This window comes from Carassius auratus, chromosome 2, assembly GCF_003368295.1.
Source record: "Carassius auratus strain Wakin chromosome 2, ASM336829v1, whole genome shotgun sequence".
Taxonomy (NCBI): Eukaryota; Metazoa; Chordata; class Actinopteri; order Cypriniformes; family Cyprinidae; genus Carassius; species Carassius auratus.
Genome location: NC_039244.1, coordinates 2,316,987 through 2,337,714, shown reverse-complemented (window position 1 = coordinate 2,337,714; position 20,728 = coordinate 2,316,987). Strand labels below are relative to the sequence as shown.

The 20,728-nt window shown below is 33.0% G+C and overlaps 2 protein-coding genes across 2 annotated transcripts in view; both read right to left on the bottom strand.

The window, feature by feature from the left end:
- The window catches only part of LOC113112036 (nicastrin-like), a 14,202-nt gene extending 10,241 nt beyond the window's left edge, over positions 1–3,961 (bottom strand). The window contains exons 1-8 of the mRNA XM_026277404.1: positions 3,901–3,961; positions 2,552–2,653; positions 2,346–2,469; positions 2,149–2,267; positions 1,822–1,967; positions 1,576–1,726; positions 298–410; positions 53–205 (exon numbers count right to left, since the gene is read on the bottom strand). Of these exons, the coding sequence (XP_026133189.1) occupies positions 53–205; positions 298–410; positions 1,576–1,726; positions 1,822–1,967; positions 2,149–2,267; positions 2,346–2,469; positions 2,552–2,653; positions 3,901–3,961 (969 nt within the window). The remainder of the gene's footprint in view (positions 1–52; positions 206–297; positions 411–1,575; positions 1,727–1,821; positions 1,968–2,148; positions 2,268–2,345; positions 2,470–2,551; positions 2,654–3,900) is intronic.
- Positions 3,962–5,948: 1,987 nt separating this feature from the next.
- Positions 5,949–14,359, bottom strand: LOC113112183 (purine nucleoside phosphorylase-like). Its single transcript, XM_026277627.1, has 6 exons — positions 14,143–14,359; positions 12,211–12,380; positions 12,040–12,143; positions 10,673–10,848; positions 8,505–8,695; positions 5,949–6,724 (listed from the first exon to the last, which is right to left on the bottom strand). Exons 1-6 carry the CDS (start codon positions 14,163–14,165, stop codon positions 6,507–6,509), a joined length of 882 nt encoding a protein of 293 aa, XP_026133412.1. The 5' UTR covers positions 14,166–14,359; the 3' UTR covers positions 5,949–6,506.
- Positions 14,360–20,728: the final 6,369 nt, after the last annotated feature.

Here is a 20,728-nt window from a genome sequence, read left to right as displayed (position 1 = left end):
CAAATTTTGCAGTTGGATTCAATAATGATTGAAGAATAATGATGATGCTGACCCCTTGGAAGAAGCTGAAGAAGATATTGCGAGTGGGCGGGGCTTCCTGAGTGACAGGATAGAGAGCTTGAATGGCGGCCAATAGGGTGACGATTCCAGACACGGTTCCTTCGGCGGCCGGAGCCTGCTCCCAGAAGAACGACCTGCCGTCGAGCTGAGACACAAAAGAAGAGTGTATTGCTCACAGCTGGAGGTACATGAGCACAAATGTTAGTTTAGAATGAACATCTGGAGTCTATTCCTCACTCGTGTCGCAGCGATGACGACGCTCTCGTCGGCTGCGTGGCCCTTGGCGCTGTTGTTGAGCGGCCGAGTGGACGTCCAGACGTTAAAATCACTCAGAGGGTCACACAGGACTTCTGACAGGAGACGAGACACATGGACAGTAAGTATGATGCTCATAATCAGTGTCAGAACTATATGTGTAGGTGAAGAGATTTCCTCTGTCTATATGAAATCTATAATGGAAGTTTTATTTACAAAATGTTTTTCACTAACAGAAAGTGCATGGATTAATAAAATAAAATATAATAATAATAAAAATAATGCTGAATGTTCTTGAAGGTTCCTGCTTTTTTCAGAAAGGATATTATGACAAGTAGTAGTTGACCGATATATCGGCCGATATTAAGAATTTTTTTTAATATCGGAAGAAAAGATTTGCCGGTGTGTTCTATGTGGGACTTTTATTTTGACGGAGCACATACAGCACCCAAAAGTATTATAACAAATGCTTTTATATTATTAGGCAAACATTAGAATGCTTTCTCGCTTGCCATCAGCATTTATCAAATACACATTTATATAATTTAAACCACTAATGACGAGGATTTTTAAACAATACAAATTTTATTTTAAGCAATGTCTAACTCATAAAAATTTTTGAGAGCTTAAAATAATTTGATAAATAAATATTCTTTTAAAAATGCCCTCGCTGTTCAAAGATTTTATTAATTTCAAGACTTTTCCAGGTCTAGAAATCTTTTATCTTAGTACCATTGAAATACTATTAGAATTACTCTCTATATTTTAGTTGTTAGCTTTTATATATATATTTTTTCTTATTTTTATATCATTTTAACTTAAGTTAAAGTTTTAGTAATTTTGTTGTGCGTTTTTGTCATTGTTATTTTTTTTTTAAATGATGTTTGTATAGGTTTTATTAATTTTTTATAGTACTTCAGCTTAAACAAAAAAAATTGTGCCTAACTAAAACAGTTTTTATTTTAATTTATAAAAAAAATATATATATACATAAGTGTGTGCGTGTTTGTGTATGTGTATTTATAAATGTATATATATTTATAAAAATATATTTCTTTTATTTTTCTCTCTATCTCTGACGTTTATCTCTACTAAAAGGGTAAAATTTAATTTTTCTATCTTATATATTTTTTTCTCATTTTAAGCCTCAATTTTGATACATTTCTCAAAAAACAAGACTTCTTATCTTTCATTATTTCATAGTTTGCTTTGTGTCTAATGATGATGATGATGATGATGATGATGTGTGTGTGTGTGTACCTGGGTTGATGCTGAACCGGTTCTGCAGGTCTGTGCGTCTCATGCAGGTCACGGTGTCGGTCACAGCATGCATGTGTGAGAAGAGCTGCATGGCACACAGCGGATACTGAGGAGCGCTTCCGTTCACACGCTGGTTATGATCCTCGTAACACTGCAAACACACACACACACGTGTCATACAGCGCTGTGATGAACACACACACACACACACACGAGAGAGAGAGAGAGAGAGAGAGAGAGACACACCTTACGGATGACCTGAGTCTGATTCTCATCTTTCAGAGCAAACACGGGGAAAGCGAAGTCTTCGTAGGACAGTCCGTTCCCGAAGGGATTCCACACGGTCACGTTACAGTTCGCCAGATCAGGGCCATAATTCTCACTGTACACACCTGAAGCACGAGGAAACACAATCACACACAGATGTGGGAAAGTGTTGTGACTGCTCAGCGTTTCTTCACTTTTCCCCATTCTATCTCTATTTCTCCAAAAGTTCAATCTATCCCCACTTAGTGTTTTTGTTTCACTCCTGGTCACACACGGTCACACACACACACACTCTCTCTCTCTCACCTGTGTTCTGGTTGGGGCAGGTCGTGTGAGGTGAGAAATTATCAGCAAGTCCTGTTTTTGAGACGATCACAGCCACTCCAGCCACTCGGGAGGAGTTCTTCATCCTCATCATGACCGACCTGCAGGAGAAACACATCAGATCAGATCAGACACACACACACACACACACACACACACTCAGACAGACGTCACAGCACCTGTTGAAGAAGCTCGTCTCCAGGATCACCATGTACGGAGGATGTGGTCCCGAGCTGAGGATCCAGTCCAGGTCTGATTCTGTCTCCAGCACATGAAGGACTCCTGTATCTCCTGACATAGACGCTGAGAGACGAATAAAACACTGTACATCACAGCGATCCGAACACAGAGATTGAAACGCACCGCAGGATAATGCATGACTCACACTGGCAGCCGATCTGATGCGTGGCGTTCAGCAGCCGGACACAAGGAACCGTCTGATTGAGTTCCACATAGATCTTCTGTTCCACTGAGCTGGAGCACACGCCTGCAGCAGCAGAGACACACAGATCACATGACTCACGTCTGCTGACCACGAGCACAGTATTATTACTCACGCTGATCTCTTTTTGCACTAAAATGTGTTCTGCTTTTCACACTGATTCAAACTAAACTGAACTATTTTGACTGTGTAAAATATACAAAATTAATAAAGTATAAAAATTACTTGGAATAATTCGTGGGCATGAAGGTGTCAGGTGTGATGCCATTTTTTTTTATTTTTTTTTACATAAATGTTATATCACTATCTTTGATAAAATAAAAACTATTTATTTATGCATTTATATATTTATTTGCCACTGAAAGAGCCATATTTTTATTTAAAATATGCTTATTTTATATTATATTTAATATTTATATTACTTCAGTAAAAAAAAATAATAATAATAATAAGTTCAGACAAAAACCTAAACAATTTTTTTTATATATGATGGTATAAAAATATTGAAAATATCAATAGCCACTATTTGACCTACTTGTATATTAAAGGCAAAAATATTAAAACCATTGTTGTAATAAACTTTACCTCTTAAGTTTTAGATTTCATCTCAAGTTAAAATTATAGACAAAAAAAAAAAACATGCCAAAATGTTTACAGACAGATCTGACCATGCTATAAGGAAAAGACAAAGTAAGAGACAGATTAATCATTTATTTCTAACAGAAAAAAAACCCATCAGATCTCAATAACTCAGTAAAATTTTTTAATAAAATGTTGAAATGTAAAACCCATTGTTCTCACTTACATTATGAAATATGCCTTTAAAAAGTTAGAATTCATGATCATTTATTTCTTATGATTTTATATTTTAGATAAAATATCAGCCAGCATCTTTCAAAGCTCGATTTACCTGAAGTTACAATAAACAAATATAATTGATATTTATTTTTTCTAAATTACTTTCCTATCCTATCATATTGAAGATGATGAAATCATGATTTTATTAGGTGTTTAATTTGTAAACTCACGGTAATACCAATAAAACACGATCATAATGATTCATCACGGTATTAACAAGAATATAATCACGGTACACAAACATGATTAGACTCGGTCAGTCACTAGTTCTACAGTAGATTAAGATCATTCTACTATTATTGTAATGTAAAATCAATGTAAACGAGTTATTTCATTAAATAATTCATTCCAGGCCTGAGCGAGAGAACAATATTGGTCATCTCGTGACCACGCAAAAGCACAATTCGACATTCAACACTCGTATTTATACTCACATGTGTAGAATAAAGCTGGGATTAGAAGTTTAACGCAGTTTATTGATATTAAGTCTTTCATCTTCCTTGTTTACAGATCAGCCGTGTCGAGCTGAGGAAGATTTCTTGTTTTCTTCCGGTTCCGGTTCCGGCTCGGCGCGTGAGACTCGCTGCTCCACAGCGACACCCGCCGGCGGCGCCGCGCTATTACAGCACGCGTTTACGGATTACAAAAGGATGACTATTTTCACATAGGCTACATACAGATTTGTTTGATTTCTCTCCCTAAATTACATTGACTGCTCTAAAATATAATACATCAGTGTATCAGAAGATAAGGATTAGGACACATGCTTGTTTTATTTTCTATATGGGTTGTTTAAAAAAAAAAAACATTTATTTATTTAATAGTGCATATATCCCTTTATACACTGAATTGTAATTTATAAATCACATTTCCTTTTTTTGAGTTTAAGGTCAAAATACATATATGACCAAAAAGCTAAACAAGTCAAAAAATAAAAATAAAAAAACACCAAAGTATATTTAAAAAAATGAATTCCATAAGGTGTAACTGTATATTAATTCATGGATTATTTATTATACCACATATATATGCCACATAACACAATAAAGTCCTGAGACATGATACACATGCCTTGATTTTATTTAGAGGAATACAGATGGATACAGTAAACTATAATCATGTCACGATTCGATTCTGATCTCACCATACAATATTACTGTGTGGAAATGAACTAATTAGGCTTGGACTCAATGCACAGGACAACTGTGAGCCCAGAATAAAAATATTCATGAGTCTGAAGCTACTTGGAGTTTAACGTCCTAATTAAACTATGGCCTAATCCTTAGTCCCCTGTCTGTGAAACCAGGCGTATATATAGAAGTTCTCTCATGCAGTATTTGCTGATTTAATGCTGATATAATTAGTTTTTAGCTGTGATTTTATTTGTTTTGACCTGATGTTGTAAAGCACAGTGGTCAACCAGGAGCTCGTCCACTTTCTGCAGGAGTTGACTCACTAGTTTCCTCTCCTGAGGAAAAAGTGATCATGTCAAATCAAAGTATCAAGCAAAATAACAATCCTGCATCTTGACAAAAATAAGCATTCAAAATGAATTAACTTACAATCTGCAAAAGAGTTGATGCAGCACAAAAAGTCATGTGTAAAGTAGGATTTTAGTTCTTATAGCCCTGTGTTTGCGTTCAGTGTTGTCCAGTATTGTCTATGTAAAGGTGCTTTCTTTTCTCCTGTGCACCTTGATTTCTTTCATAGCTCATGTTAGATGCTCTGCTTACAACAGAACAAACAGCTGGAAGCTGGCTCTGATTCAGACAGGAATCATGTGTTTGTCCGAATATAAACACTTATTATAGGTGCACCCTCGTGATTCAGGACAAGCTAAAAACACGGTTTGGAAAATGGATTCATGGTGTACTCACTTATTATATACATTTTTCTACATTTTGAACACAAACAAAGTTACGGACCGCAGCTCTGATTGGTTGTTTTTTACCGGGAGCGATGTATTTCTGCAAATGGCAATAGGACACTGGGAGGAGCCAGAGGAGCTTGATTTTTACACAGATTATCTGTCTCATATTCTACTGTCAGGACATAATGACAGGTTTAACAAATATGTAAAAAATATATTTTTACAAAAGTTACCTAATGCAGCTTTAAAGGAGTTTTTTTTTCTTTAATTCCCCACTAAAACCACTAGAGGGAGACAGTGAGTCTGTTTCAGAGATGAACTGACGTCACTGATCGTTTGCGTACAGGTCTGATCATTTACATATTTTCTATCATATGCCAAATGTGCAGGTCTTTTGCATGCATCTATTTATTTGTTTGCATTTTTAAGGCTGCAGTAAAAACAAAACTAAAACTGAAGTCTTGAAGTGGAAAAACCTTCTAAAACCATCTCAATTAGAAAAAAACAGCTCAGAAACAGCTAAAACTAGTTGATTTAACCAGCTAAAACAAACCATATAACGTGTTAAAAGGTAGAAAAATGACAGCAGTAAAATGTCAAACCAAGAAAACATCTGGTACACCAACATCATTTTAATTGCATTGAAGCAGATCATAGAAAAACCATGAAACCCAAAGCTTGAAGTGCAATTTCTAAATTCAGGTCAATAAAATATATGTTTTTGGGAAAAGTGCTGGTTAAAGTCAGTAAAACAGTCAATCAGGTCTTAAAACTGACACACAAAACTCCATCATTTAGTGCAATTTAAAACAACTTCAAAACCTTACAGTTTCAGCTCGTTTACATAAATAGTTTGCATAAATACAGTCATCTTTACTTCACTACACCTCACAGCAAATTCAGTAACAGTGCTTCTTTATAAAAGTATTTTCTTCATAAATTGTGCTTTAACTTATAGGTTTTAAATAAATCACGTTTAAGACGTTTTTTGGAGACAATAAATACACATTAAAACAGTAACTTCTAAAGTAACTTCTGGTGATGACAGGAGAAAATGTTCCCAAAACGCTTTGTCCCTGAAATGTAAACATAGTAAGGGAGAAACTGACGTATATGACTAGCATTCTAGCGTGTAGCGATGTGCGTGTGGATGTGTTGGCTGTCAGTGCTTTAGTGTTGGTTGTTTGACAGCTGCATGCGGGAGACCATGGTGGAGACCAGTTTCTCCATCGGCTGCGCTCTCAGTTCCCCCGTCTGCAGAACCTCCTCGTGATTGGCTTTCTTCTCGCTGTCATAATCCATCACCACCTGATTGGTGATCAGAGACAGAGCCACGACCCTCATCCCACAGTGACGCGCCACGATCACTTCGTGAACCGTGCTCATGCCTTAAAACACACACACACACACATGTTTGATTTAGTGTAAAGTGTGTTCATCCCATAGGTGTAATGGTTTTTATTCTGTACAAACTGTATATTCTATGGCCCTTCACCAACCCTACACCTAACCCTAACCCTCACAGGAAACTTTGTGCATTTTTACTTTCTCAAAAAAAACTCATTCTGTATGATTTATAAGCGTTTTGAAAAATGGGGACATGGGTTATGTGCTCATAAGTCACCCTCTCCTTTTAATACCTGTGTCATACCCATGACATTATATATAAAATATATATAATTATATTTTTATTAATTTTTCAACATAAAATACAAAATGATTACATCTTCTCCACCTGAACTTATAACGTTAATATAATGATAATACATATATTATATACTATTTTAAATGTTTATTTTGTTATACTATTTAAAGATCAATACAAAATACAGAACAATAACATTCTCAACTGAACATATATACCCATATTTTCCGGACTATAAGTCAAACTTTTTTTCATAGTTTGGCTGGTCCTGCGACTTATAGTCAGGTGCAACTTATTTATCAAAATTAATTTGACCTGAACCAAGAGAAATGAACCAAGAGAAAACATTACCGTCTCCAGCCGCCAGAGGGCGCTCTATGCTGCTCAGTTCTCCTGTAGCATACACTGAAGACATAGAGCGCCCTCTAGCGGCTGGAGACGGTAATGTTTTCTCTTGGTTCTAAATAAATGTGACTTATAGTCCAGTGCGACTTATATATGTTTTTTTTTCTCGTCATGACGTATTTTTGGATTGATGCGACTTATACTTAAATTCGACTTATAGTCCGAAAAATACGGTACACACTACCGGGGATACAAAGGATTTGAATGTTTTCACAGGAGTGTCTTCTGCTCATCAAGGCTGCATTTATTTGATCAAAAACACAGGAACAAATTTTAATATTGTGAAATATTATTACTATTTAAAATATAATAACTGTGAGCCCTCTAGCGGCTGGAGACGGTAATGTTTTCTCTTGGTTCTAAATAAATGCGACTTATATATGTTTTTTCCTCATCATGACGTATTTTTGGACTGATGCGACTTATAGTCCGAAAAATACAGGTAATAATATTTAAAGTAATAATAATATTAATTATAAATAATATACAAAAAGTTTATATTAACATTAATTATTAATAATTTTTATTCTATTTTTTGTTGAATTATATTTTGTTATACTATCCAAACAATCAACACAAAATACAGAAAGATTACAAGTTTCCCAATCAAACATTTCTAATGAAGTTAAATTAATAAAAATGTGTAACATTATTTACATAACATTAATTTTAATACTTATTCCTTTGTTAAATTATTATTTTTTTTATCTGAATATCCGAAGTATCAACAAAAAAGGCAGACTGCAACTTTCCATCCTCAACATATAAAATATTAATTATAATAATAATAATAATAAATTATTTATTAATTTAAACTATCCTCCTTTTTAGAAATCCATTTGAATTAAATTGGGTTGTACTATCCAAGTATAATAAAAATATATACAAGTCTGTTATAATCAGTATCTGTTATTATTTATAATAAAAAACGAGCTCACGTCAGTGGAAAAGGTTGTTATTTTAATGGAGAATTATGAATGTCTTCTGGCTAATTTAGCACATGTATCATTAATGTGCACTGTCCCTGTCAGATAAACCTGAAATAAACATGTAACAATGAAATAGAATAGAATAGAGAGCGTGCACAGCTGAATCAGTCAGAATAGATCAGGACTCACCCACGGCGTCGACTCCGAGGAAGTGCAGCATTTTACTTTCGGCGACGGTTTCGAAGGACGGGCCGCCCACGGCGCTGTACACACCTTCCTGCATGAAGGAGGAGTAATCCAGCTCCGCTGCGACCGTGTGAGCCAGCTGCTGCAGATCACGGTCATACGCATCCGACATACACGGGAACCGCTCACCAAACCTGAGAAACACATCAAGTACCTTACAAATCATCACCTGAGGTTATGTCCACGGTTATGATTCATATACCCGTATTTTCCAGAATATAAGTCACACTTTTTGTCATAGTTTGGCTGGTCCTGCGACTTATAGTCAGGTGCAACTTATTTATCAAAATTAATTTGACCTGAACCAAGAGAAATGAACCAAGAGAAAACATTACCGTCTCCAGCCGCCAGAGGGCGCTCTATGCTGCTCAGTTCTCCTGTAGCATACACTGAAGACATAGAGCGCCCTCTAGCGGCTGGAGACGGTAATGTTTTCTCTTGGTTCTAAATAAATGTGACTTATAGTCCAGTGCGACTTATATATGTTTTTTTTCTCGTCATGACGTATTTTTGGATTGATGCGACTTATACTTAAATTCGACTTATAGTCCGAAAAATACGGTACACACTACCGGGGATACAAAGGATTTGAATGTTTTCACAGGAGTGTCTTCTGCTCATCAAGGCTGCATTTATTTGATCAAAAACACAGGAACAAATTTTAATATTGTGAAATATTATTACTATTTTAAATAACTGTGAGTATCTGATTAGCTGTAATTTACTTCTGTGATGCACACATGTATTTTCAGCATCATTCCTCCAGTCTTCAGTGTCACATGATTTTCAGAAATCAGAATAATATGATGATTTATTATCAGTGCATATTTTTTCCGGATTCTTTGATAAATAAAAAGTTAAAAAGAATAACATTTATTTAAAATATAAATCATTTCCGGTGAGTACATTTTTATTCTGTCTTTCTTTTTTTTTTTAAGAAATTAAAACTTTTACTCAAAAAGGTTGTGTTAAATTGTTAAGAAATTATATTTAGTGATTTTTAGAATTGAATATTTATATTTTGAATAAATGCTGTTGTTTTTAACTAGTTATTCATCAAAGAATCCTGAAAAAAGTATCAGTTTCCCAAAAAATATTTTGCAGCACAACATTAATAATTCTAATAATAAATCATCATATAAGAAGGATTTCTGAAGATCATGTGACACTTCATACTGGAGTAATGATGATGGAAATTCAGCTTTGCATCACAGAAATAAATTATATTTTAAAGGATATTACAAAAGAAACTTTATTTCAGTTTCAGGTGTAGTGATTTTATTTGAATGACAACTAAAGTTAGTTGTCAATGCAACATTTCTAATTTTTCTAACTTTTTAAGTCTCAGCATCAGTTCCCAATAATATTTATATTTTACTATTAGCTTTATTTTATTTTAGCACAAGTCATTAAAAAATCTATAGGGCTTTTGTTTTAGTTTAGTTTAGTATAATTTCATTATTATTATTTTTTATATTCTATATAGCTTTAATGATTTTTTATTTCAGTTTATGTTCCAGCAATTTTAGCACTTCAATTTATTTAATTCAGTTGCAAAGGAAACATTTCTAAATTGCATTTTTTTTTTAAAGTTACGGTCTTTCATCTAATATTTTGTATTTATTATTTCATCTTTATTTTAATTAGCAAAAATTATTATTATTATTATAAAGTTTTGATAATTTCATCATATGCTTTTGCCTGTTTTTATTTTATTTTTACATAGCTTTAATTTATTTTAATTTCATTTTCTTTCTTTTGTAATTTTTGTACTTCAACATAAACGTATTTAATTTAGTTTCCAATGCAACATTTTTACATTTTAAGATTGATTCTTTTCATCTAATATTTACATTTTATTTCAATTAGCTAAAAATATTCATATTATTATTTTTATTATTATTAAGTTTTGATGATTTCATCATACGCTTCTCTATTCTTTTATTTTAACATAGCTTTATTTTATTTCAGTGTTTAATAGTTTGTTTTAGTTAACCCTTTCCACTCTACTCTCATCATGTTTGAGTAACTTGTCATTTTTATTAGGGTTTTTTATGTTCCTGTGCAGCTTGATAACATGGTAATGAATGAATGGCATCAGATAGTCTCACCTGTCGTCGTTGCGCCCCACCAGCGGGTTGTTTCCAGCGAATCCTGGAATATTGATGTGGTCCTTTATGACCATGATGTCTCCCACTTTAAAGTCCGGGTTGAGTCCTCCAGCGGCGTTGGTCAGGATGACCGTCTTCACCCCCATCAGCTTAAACACACGCATCGGCATCGTGGTCTACAAAACCAGATTCCAGCTCAAACTCAACACAAACATACCATGCATCTGGAGGATATTTAGCACTTTTGATATTATTCTCAGTGGAGCTGAACTAGAGATGATTGTGTAATGTGCAAAGTTTGTGTTTTATCAATAAAGACATCGTAAAATCGCCACTGGTGTTTACATTCAGCAAACACTGATCATAATCTGTGAGTTATTAATGATAGTACAGTTCCTCGTCTCAAACTTAGTCAAACACTGTTAACTTGTTCAACTAATGCTTTTTAAACATATGCTTTTTTCAGAATGTCTAGAGAACAATGTGCTAAATGATACAATGTAACGTTCTATTTATGTTTTCCATAACATTCGTAACAGGGCTATTACAGTGAACTGAAGATACATTTAAAAAGGTTAAAAAAATTTGTACCTTGAAATAAAAAAATATATTAAAAAATATATATAAAAATTAAACTTAATTTCAGACATTTATTATTTTCATTTAATTTTAACGCGACTAAAACTAAAATAAAAAACTACATAGACATAAAAAAATAAAATATATATATATATATATATATATATATATATATATATATATATATATATATAAAACTAATTTACACATTTAAATATAAACTATTTTCATGTCATCTAGTTGCCAAGAAAATAATTCTAATTTAAATGTATTTTAACTGGATGTTTTAAAATAACTAAAACTAAAACTGAAATAAAAATCAATGGTAACTATATAAAAATCAAATGAATACTATATAGACTTATTTAAAAAAAATAAAAAAAATAAAGTAAAATATAAAACCCTAAACTTATTTAATTTCAACAACTTGATGTTCTAAAATATAATAAAAAGTAAATGAATAATATAGACATTAAAAAAATGAACAGAAATATTATAATTAAAAAATAATAACCAATAAAGTCACAACAAAATTACTAAAACAAACTAAAAATCAATTGGAAACAGAAAATAAAAAACTAATTCAAATATTTAAAACTCTCTCTCTCTATATATATATATAATATATAAATATATATAAATACAAAAAACTCTAATAGTATCTCAGTTATACTGGTTTGCATGTGAATGTTTTGAATGTTCGGAGAACTGTAATGTTTTCATAACTTAATGTGAGGATAGCAGGACGTCTGAACACATGTGAGATGAAGAGTCAGTGTGTTAATCACCTTCTGAATGGGGTATCCTTCATACAGGTGAAACCTGCCCTGCATGCAAACACACGGCTTTCCTTTAAGCGTGCCGAACACCAGCTTCCCAGCGTGACCGGGAACTACAGAAAACACGGTTAGAGTCAGTCTGGAGATGATTTCAGCACACAGAACGTCGTCTGAACTCACCGGTGCTCTGAGGGAAGCTCGGGATGTCGCTGTAGTTGATGAACAGCTGATCTTTCAGCATCTCTGCCAGTCCTCCGAGACCTGAGCCGCACACGATCCCCAGCAGGGGGCGCACTGGGGCCTGAGCCAGCAGCCAATCAGCTGTGGCCTTACACTCCTCATAACTGCACCTGGAGGAGAGCAGAGAGGGTCATGTGATCTCTAGTGAAATAAGGGCTCATCGAATCTCATTTGCTATCATTGCCTTCTTTCCCATTTAATATTTTCAAAACAATAAATCATGTGTTCAGTCTGACTTCCTCATCTGAGCTCAATCTGATGAAATAAAAACACTGGACACTGGAAAACAGAGGCTGGATTAGTCTGATTCGTGCGCAGATGAACGGTTCAGCTCATGACTCACACGGGAAACCCCCCGAATCACTCAGAGCTGTCACGCAATCAATATCGGAATCAATATCAATATCTGGATGTCACATCTGACTCACTTCAAGGAATATGTTTTACTTACGTTCACATTAAGTTACAAATCATTAGTTCCAAATGTTCTCTGAAAGTGTGTGTGTGAACATTCCGTTGTATCAATGTATCAGCAGACATCAGGAGAATGTTACTTTTGAATGTTACATTTAAAAAACGTTACATGTGTTTCGTTTTAGAAGAAAAACGTTCCACAAAATGACATATATTACGTTTTAAGAACATTATTAATAAATAGCTTTGGACAAACGTTCTATTAGTTTTAGTAGAATAGTGTTTGTACATCATTTGGAGAGTATGTTCTTTGTCAGATGGATTATCCCGACTTTCATTGTGAAAAATGAATGTAATAGTTGATTGAGGGCCGATATTATGGAACGCTGTTTCTGATAAAACGGAATAAAATTAAAAAAGATAGTTGCGACTTTTTATCTCACAATTCTCACAATAGTGAGTTATAATGAGAAATAAAGTTTAAATTCTGAGAAATAAAGTCAGAATTACAAGATATGAACTCAGAATTTTGAGTTTATATCTCGCATTTGTAACTTGTGACTTTACAACACGCAGTTATTAAGAGATATAAACTCGAAATACTGAAAATCTGAGAACATATCAGTCTTTTTTTGGGACTTTATAATTCGACGGTTGTGAGGTTGTATTTCACAATTCTGAATTACATTCAATTGAATTGAAAGTCAGAATTGTGAGATAAAAAGTTGCAATAAACTTTTTTATTTTTAATTCAGTGGTGGAAACGGTCTTCCATACCTGATACCGTTCCTTATATATAAATAATAAATATGTAGTTAATGATGAATAGTTGCAAAACAGTTACATATTAGCAAACAGAAATTAACAAGATATTCAGAGTATTTTAGAAAGCACAGATGCTCTCCTCTCATCCTCATCATCAGGTGTCTGATCGCACTGATTGGTCCTGATAGCTGCTGAAGGCCACGCGCAGCGCGCGACCACGCACCGGGTTTCCCAGCATCACACGATACACGTGCACGTGCATCTAAACACGCGAGATCGTAATCTTATTAATTCACTTTTCATCATTTCAGCTGTTATATCATGCATTACATCCAACAGTCTCAACTGTTAAGCTGCTTAAAAGAGCTTTCTTCATGTAAAACATCATGGTCATGTGACACGTGAATGTCGGATATGAGATATTATAATTGTGTCAAACCTGTTTAACAGGTTTCATCATTATCTATTTATTACGTTTAACTGTACAACTCACTGAAACGATACTCTTACAGTAGCCCACTTACTATATGATTTCTAATGTAACAACTATATTGATGACGCAATACACCACATGCGCGCGCGGTTTATGACATTTGAGATACGGAGTTAAAATCATCCACATCATCGTACAGTATAAAGCTGCTTTAATTAATTGTTTTTTGTAATGTAATGTAATTGTAATTGTAAACTTACTCTGTAGCTGAATCAGCAAACATCTCGAAGCGTTTCTGAGTTTCGGTAACTTTAGTACGAAGTTGCGTGAGTCCGGTCTCCGTGCCTCTGTCTGTCTCTAGTGTTCCGCTAAACGCTGTGAATGTGTGTGGGTATGAAGAATGACCTTATAACACGCGTTTCCTCCTCCATCGGAGACTCAGTTGTGACGCGCGCGGGGGCGCGCATATCCTGGAGAGCGGGCTCTGTGACGTCATTCGCCGCACCTCTAGAACAAACGTTTAATGCATTTATTTACATATCTGAGCAAGTTTCACATTCGTGAGAGCAAGTCTAACTTTATGATATTTGTTGACTGTGGTAGAGAAACCACAAAACCTTTGAAAGTTTGAGATATTTATGTATTTATGTTTATACCCTTATTCTTATTTTTATATAATGTTCATTGTTTGTTCTAAGTTCATAGACTTATATATGAAATTATAACAGATCTGTTCTGCAATATATGAAAGAGAATATTAATCAGGTATTTTATGAATATTTGTATACAAAACGAGATATTCTAATGGACTGATACTAAGCATCTAATATATTTAAAACAGGCAAACATTAAGATATATTATAAACATTCTAACATTAAAAACTATAAACGAGCATTTTAGTTTTTTTATATAAAATGTTTTGTATGTGTGTGTGTGTATAATGACAAAATATAACTGTTGTTTAGGAAATACAATAAATGGCCATTTTAATTTTAATCTGAAATGTTCTATATAATATAAAGCATGCTTACCGTGCAGCAGTGTCACACAGCGCCTCCTGCAGGTCACAGAGTTCAGCAGCAGCAGCATCACTCACTCATTCTGCATCTCAGGATGTTCTGTTCCAACACTTCACAAACCACTGACATCCACACGTGATGAGGAAGTTTTGCAAAGTGTCTGAATAAGAACAACAACAACAACAACAACAACAACAAAAAAAATACAGGCTAACACCATGAGAGCATGGAAAGAAAAGCCCTTTAATTCAGCCTCTGCTTTCACACCAGCACTAAAGCATCAAAGCATCATTGGAATAATAGACTTTTAGACTAATATCTCTATTGCAGTGATCGCACGGATAGATTTAGGATGCATTATTTAGGTTTGAGATGAAAAAAAAATTACATGTGAAAATAGATGATGATGAATATTTATTTATTAACTGTTAAGAATGTTACAGTGAACATTTGCTCCTTCTTTGATTTCTTTTCAAATTAAATTTAGAAAAAAATGTACTAAAAATAAACTGCATGAAGTTTAATGTTTAAAAGTTTCAAATTTTAAATGCATATTGGAAATACAATATTTTACTTTCATCCATTTTTTTATTTCAAAACAGGTTATATTTAAAATAAAATGAAATAATAATATAATGCAAAATATATTTGCATTATTATTGCAAAAATGATCTTGTGGGGTAACGACTCTATTTATATTATCTTTTGCAACCAATTTTTATCTTAATATTATTTTAACCTATTTGTTGTCACTTATTAATTGTATTATTTTTTTCTTTTTACAGTGCACAAGAAACGGAAAGTGGCACATTGAATTAAATGTGAAATTCTTTATGCAAATGAAAAAATCTGAAAAGTTGATACATCTTTGTAACAATTGCAACATTTGTGTTTATCAAGGGTTTCTAAGTCAGAAGTTGCCCGTTAGACGTTACAGAATATGTTTGATCATTTTTTAAATCATTGTATCATGTTCTAGGCATCAAATGATGCTTAGGTGCAATGATCAGATGAGCTGAGGTTATGGTTATGGAAAATCGTAAAATGTATGTGAAAACTTACCAAAACTATCCACTGTGTGTTTTTGCGTGCATCTGAAACTGTGAAAGAAAGAAAGAAAGAAAGAAACACACACACACACACACACACACACGCACAGTATTTCAAGCACTAAAAGAGATTGTGTTTGAGCCGTGGCCTGTTCAATGCATACACTCTGCAACCTTGTACAAGGCTCAATTACTAACAATTTAATCACTTTTCTAATTCTTTTCCATTATTTTTTCCTGTCTTTTATTTTATTTTAGGCAAGACACTACAGGCAAAAACACAGAAACAGAAAGCATCATAAATATTACTTATTTTATTGCACTTTATCTATTTGTGCCTGTAGATTTTGTTTTCTAAAAATGAGTTTGTTTCACAAATTCTGTTACACTTACATACAGCACGCTTAAAAGTTTTATTCCTCTTTATATTGTGAAGATTTTTACTGAGGGGTTTGTTTTTATATAATTTACACCAATTTATATAACATTTTACTCATTTTATTTTTTTAAATTCGATATAAATGCAAATCTTAAAAGGGAATGAGTTTTTTCTCCACTTCAGAAAACTTACACCAAAACTTAGAGAGTTTTATTCCTCTCTATATTCTGAAGGTTTTTACTGAAGGGCTTGTTCATATATCATTTACACTAATTTTTTATATTTTATTCCAAAAAACGTGGTGAAAATGCATTTTTTTTATAAGGCTGTGAGTTTTTTCTCCACTTCAGTTTTTTAAGGACAAATGCAATTAATGTGATTTTTCCAGATAACTGGGAAGTTTTTACAGCCGTGTGTGCCGAAGGAGGGCTCACCTTCCAGCACATCATCGACGAGCAGAGCCCGCTGCACACATGGGTCCACACGGGTACAGATGCTGTGAGCCTTCATTCTGTTCACAATCCTCATCCTCAGAGTAAACACTGTAAAAATGATCCTCAAATAAACTCAAGATCTGATGTGCATGAGCTCAGATCAGTGAGGCCTACAATCCATCAGTTACGAAGCAAAAAAAAAAAAAAAAAAAGTGCTAAGTCAAGTAGACAAATAGATTGAATCCAATATTTAGTGATAGTATGATGAGACATTTAAATGCAGTTTTTAAAAGGCTGGTCATTTTTGACTAGACATAACAAATTAGGTAAAGGATTTTAGTTAAATGTTATTAGAAAAAAAGAAAAATCTAATAAATGCACCAACAAAAGTGGTTCTTGCTAAATGTAACAAATTCAATTATACAATTCATCAATTATTATTGATGAAAAATCAATTATCGTATATATTATCCCCAAGTTTTCTTTATTTTCATGCATCCAAATGTTTTACTCCAGAGATTATTATTATTATTATTATTCTAAATACTGATTCTCATTAATGATTCTTATGATTTAAATATGCAACAATATGCCACAAAAGTATTTTTTTTAAATCAAATAAAGTAAAAACATCTCATTAAAGCAATGTTTTTTTACCACTCATAAATTTTTCTTATTTTTATTCATATTATCTTATTTTAAATGATAAAAATAGAACAAAGCAAGCTTTAAAAGGAGATAAGACAACTAAAAATATATATATTTTTTCCATACAGTGATTTTTTTTTCTAGTTATGCAAAGCTCAAAAATATTTTAAAGTGAGTAAATCCTGGATTCTTGACTAAAAGAGTCATGTAAAAACACTGGCTTAAAAGACTGTGATGCCAGAAGAACATTAGAAATTAAAATATTTTAATGTTATAAATATATTTAAAAAAAATCTTTAAAAAATCTAAATTTTTTATGTTTCTATTATTGCCATATTTACATTTTTAAGCAAATTTAAATATTTAATTTAATCTTGATTTTAATTTTTTTTTCATTTTACATTTTTAAGTTTATTTAACAAATTTTTTTTATATATTTTTTTTAATTATATTAGTTGTTTATTTAAATCTGTAGTCGCTTTAAGCATCTGAAAATTAAAAAAAAAGTATTGAAACCTTTGTCATTTTAAAAACTGCGCCTCCAGTGGCCTCAAACGGAAGTGCAAAAACAATGAAAGTCACCTGACTTCAACTTTAAGAAAGGTGTTCACTTTTACAGCGCGTGAATATCTCGCAGAAATACATTCACCAAGAATGTCCTTAAAATCAAGCACTGCATGAACAAATGCAATCCAATATTATGCAAAATTATTCACATTGTATATAGAAGCTGAAGAGGATTGTGTGATAATTTTGTGTACAGACAAAAGTTGGAAAGTTGAAATAATGTGCTTTTTATGTTTTAAAGAGCAATTTTCTAATTATTGTATTTACTGAGTTTCAATGAGCTTGTATTATTTGAAAGAGTACACATTTTTCTAGGCACAAAAACACCTAAATGCATAAAAACAGCAGAATTATAATTTATCAATTATCACCTACAAATATCCTTAAAATCAAGCATGGAAACCATTAATATTGCATGATCAGCATCAGCCCAAAAATATTACCACAGCATACGCTGAATAGGAAAACTGATCATTTTGTGTATAGCTTGCTTTTGGAAAATTGAAATAATATGCTTTTTATATTTTAAACAGCATTTTTCTAATTATTTTGAGCTCATATTATTCAAAAGGCTTCTTGAAAAAAGTTTTATGCACAAAAACACAAAAGCATTAAAAAAAATCCACTTGCATTAAAAAGCAGGATTATTATTTACATGCTTAGAATAAAAAACAAACAAAAAAAAACTTTTATATCTTTTTTAATGTATTTTATAGGTTTTAAATAGCAATTTGCTTATTGCTTAATAGGCTTTTATGAGCTCATGTTATTTTCGAAAGATGCAATATTTGTAGTAAAATGTGCATTTTCACACTACAAAGGCCATTTAAAACAAACAAGTGAAGACATGATTTAATGATGCAATAAACACCTTTCCTTCTACTTTCAAACGCATTTGAACCTAAAATCTTGAAGCCCATTGACACATTATGCCAAAAGCACAAAGCTCTCAGCTTTCAGAACAATCGTTTCATGCATTCATCACATTTTCTGCTTTGGTGACTCTGACTGACTGTCACTGTAATGATTTAGCACTTTGGGGTCATTAGGAACGTTTAGTAAGTTTTGAGAAAATCTGCATTATTTGTTCAATCAGATGCTTTGCTTAGATATTTTGTGTCTAATTTTAAGGATAAATATATGTTTGTCTAATGGCTGAAATACTGGAACAATTCACTGGATACACAGAGATGCATAATTTTCCACATTAATAGTTAATGATGTTGATGGTTTATCTGATGCGGATAAATGTTTTGTAATGCGTTTTATTTGCACAGCATGCATTTCGTCTTTTATTACTGGATTGTCAGTTGTAACACTGTAGAAATTTCACAAATAATTACAAATAAATGGCAAGTAACACATTTAATTAAAGTTCAACTTTGGAAGTAAAAGCCCAATAATCGTTGTTTTCTTTTTTTTTACAGAATAAGAATGATTTTAATTCTTAACATACAGACACATACACACTCCCACACGCGCACACACACACACACACACTCAACACACACTGACACACACACACACACACACACACACACACACACACATACACACACTCAACACACACTGACACACACACACTCACACACTCTATCTCTCCCACTCACACACACACACACAAACACACACTGACACACACATACACACACACTCTCTCTCTTTCTCTCTCTCACACACACACACACACATACACACACACTCAACACACACTGACACACACACACTCACACACTCTATCTCTCCCACTCACACACACACACACACACACAAACACACACAAACACACACATACACACACTCTCTCTCTCTCTCTCTCTCTCTCTCTCTCTCACACACACATACACACACACTCAACACACACTGACACACACACACTCACACACTCTATCTCTCCCACTCACACACACACACACAAACACACACATACACACACACTCTCTCTCTCTCTCTCTCTCTCTCTCTCTCACACACACATGTTTATAAATGTAAATTACGTTTATTTAATATTATTTAATAACCTATATATTTGTATGCATAAAAACACACAAATGCATAAAAAACAGATTTGTTTTCATTTACCTTAGCATTTGAACTTAAACAAAAAAAAAGTCCTTAAAATCAAGCACTGAAATCATTACAGTAATATTACATGAACAGCATCAGCCCCAAAATATGCAAAATTATTACCACAGCATATATAGGCTGAAAAGGAAAACTGATAATTTTGTGTATTCACATTAAATACTTTGTAAAGTTGACGTATAGCAAAATGTGCTATTAGATTGTATTTTTATTTTGCATTACATTTTAGTTTTATAAAAGATTAGATACAATTTATATTTGTCTACAAAACTATTTTCAAGGCTTTAACCAATGTAAATAGAGCATTGCAATAAATGTTTTTTTTTCTATAAATCTGTCCATCTCGTGCTGTGCTTATAGCGCCACCTAGTGGTCAGACCTCAGATGTTTGTGTTTGTCTTCAACTGCAGAATACATAAAAACACCTTACATTAAATCTAACTTTGACCTGAAGAGATGTTTCTGAAAAAGCTGTGGAGGAACATCAAACTAACTGAAGATCTGTGTGATTATCTGGTCTTTTTCTTTTCAAAATCACTCGTATAAAAGTTATAGCTAACAAAAAAAAAAAAAAAAACAGACAAAGATATTTGGATTAATATATTATCCTACTCTTTTTAATTAGCCCTGGCAGGTGGAGTTATTTACATCACGTGTTCATGTT

Bases quoted from the DNA above. Each gene is read 5' to 3' on its own strand.
- LOC113112183 (XM_026277627.1), bottom strand. From the start codon at position 14,165: ATGTTTGCTGATTCAGCTACAGA. The intron at 12,381-14,142 runs GTAAGTTTACAA...GCTCTCCTCCAG, and splicing joins TTTGCTGATTCAGCTACAGA to GTGCAGTTATGAGGAGTGTA. The intron at 12,144-12,210 runs GTGAGTTCAGAC...TGTTTTCTGTAG, and splicing joins GAGCTTCCCTCAGAGCACCG to TTCCCGGTCACGCTGGGAAG.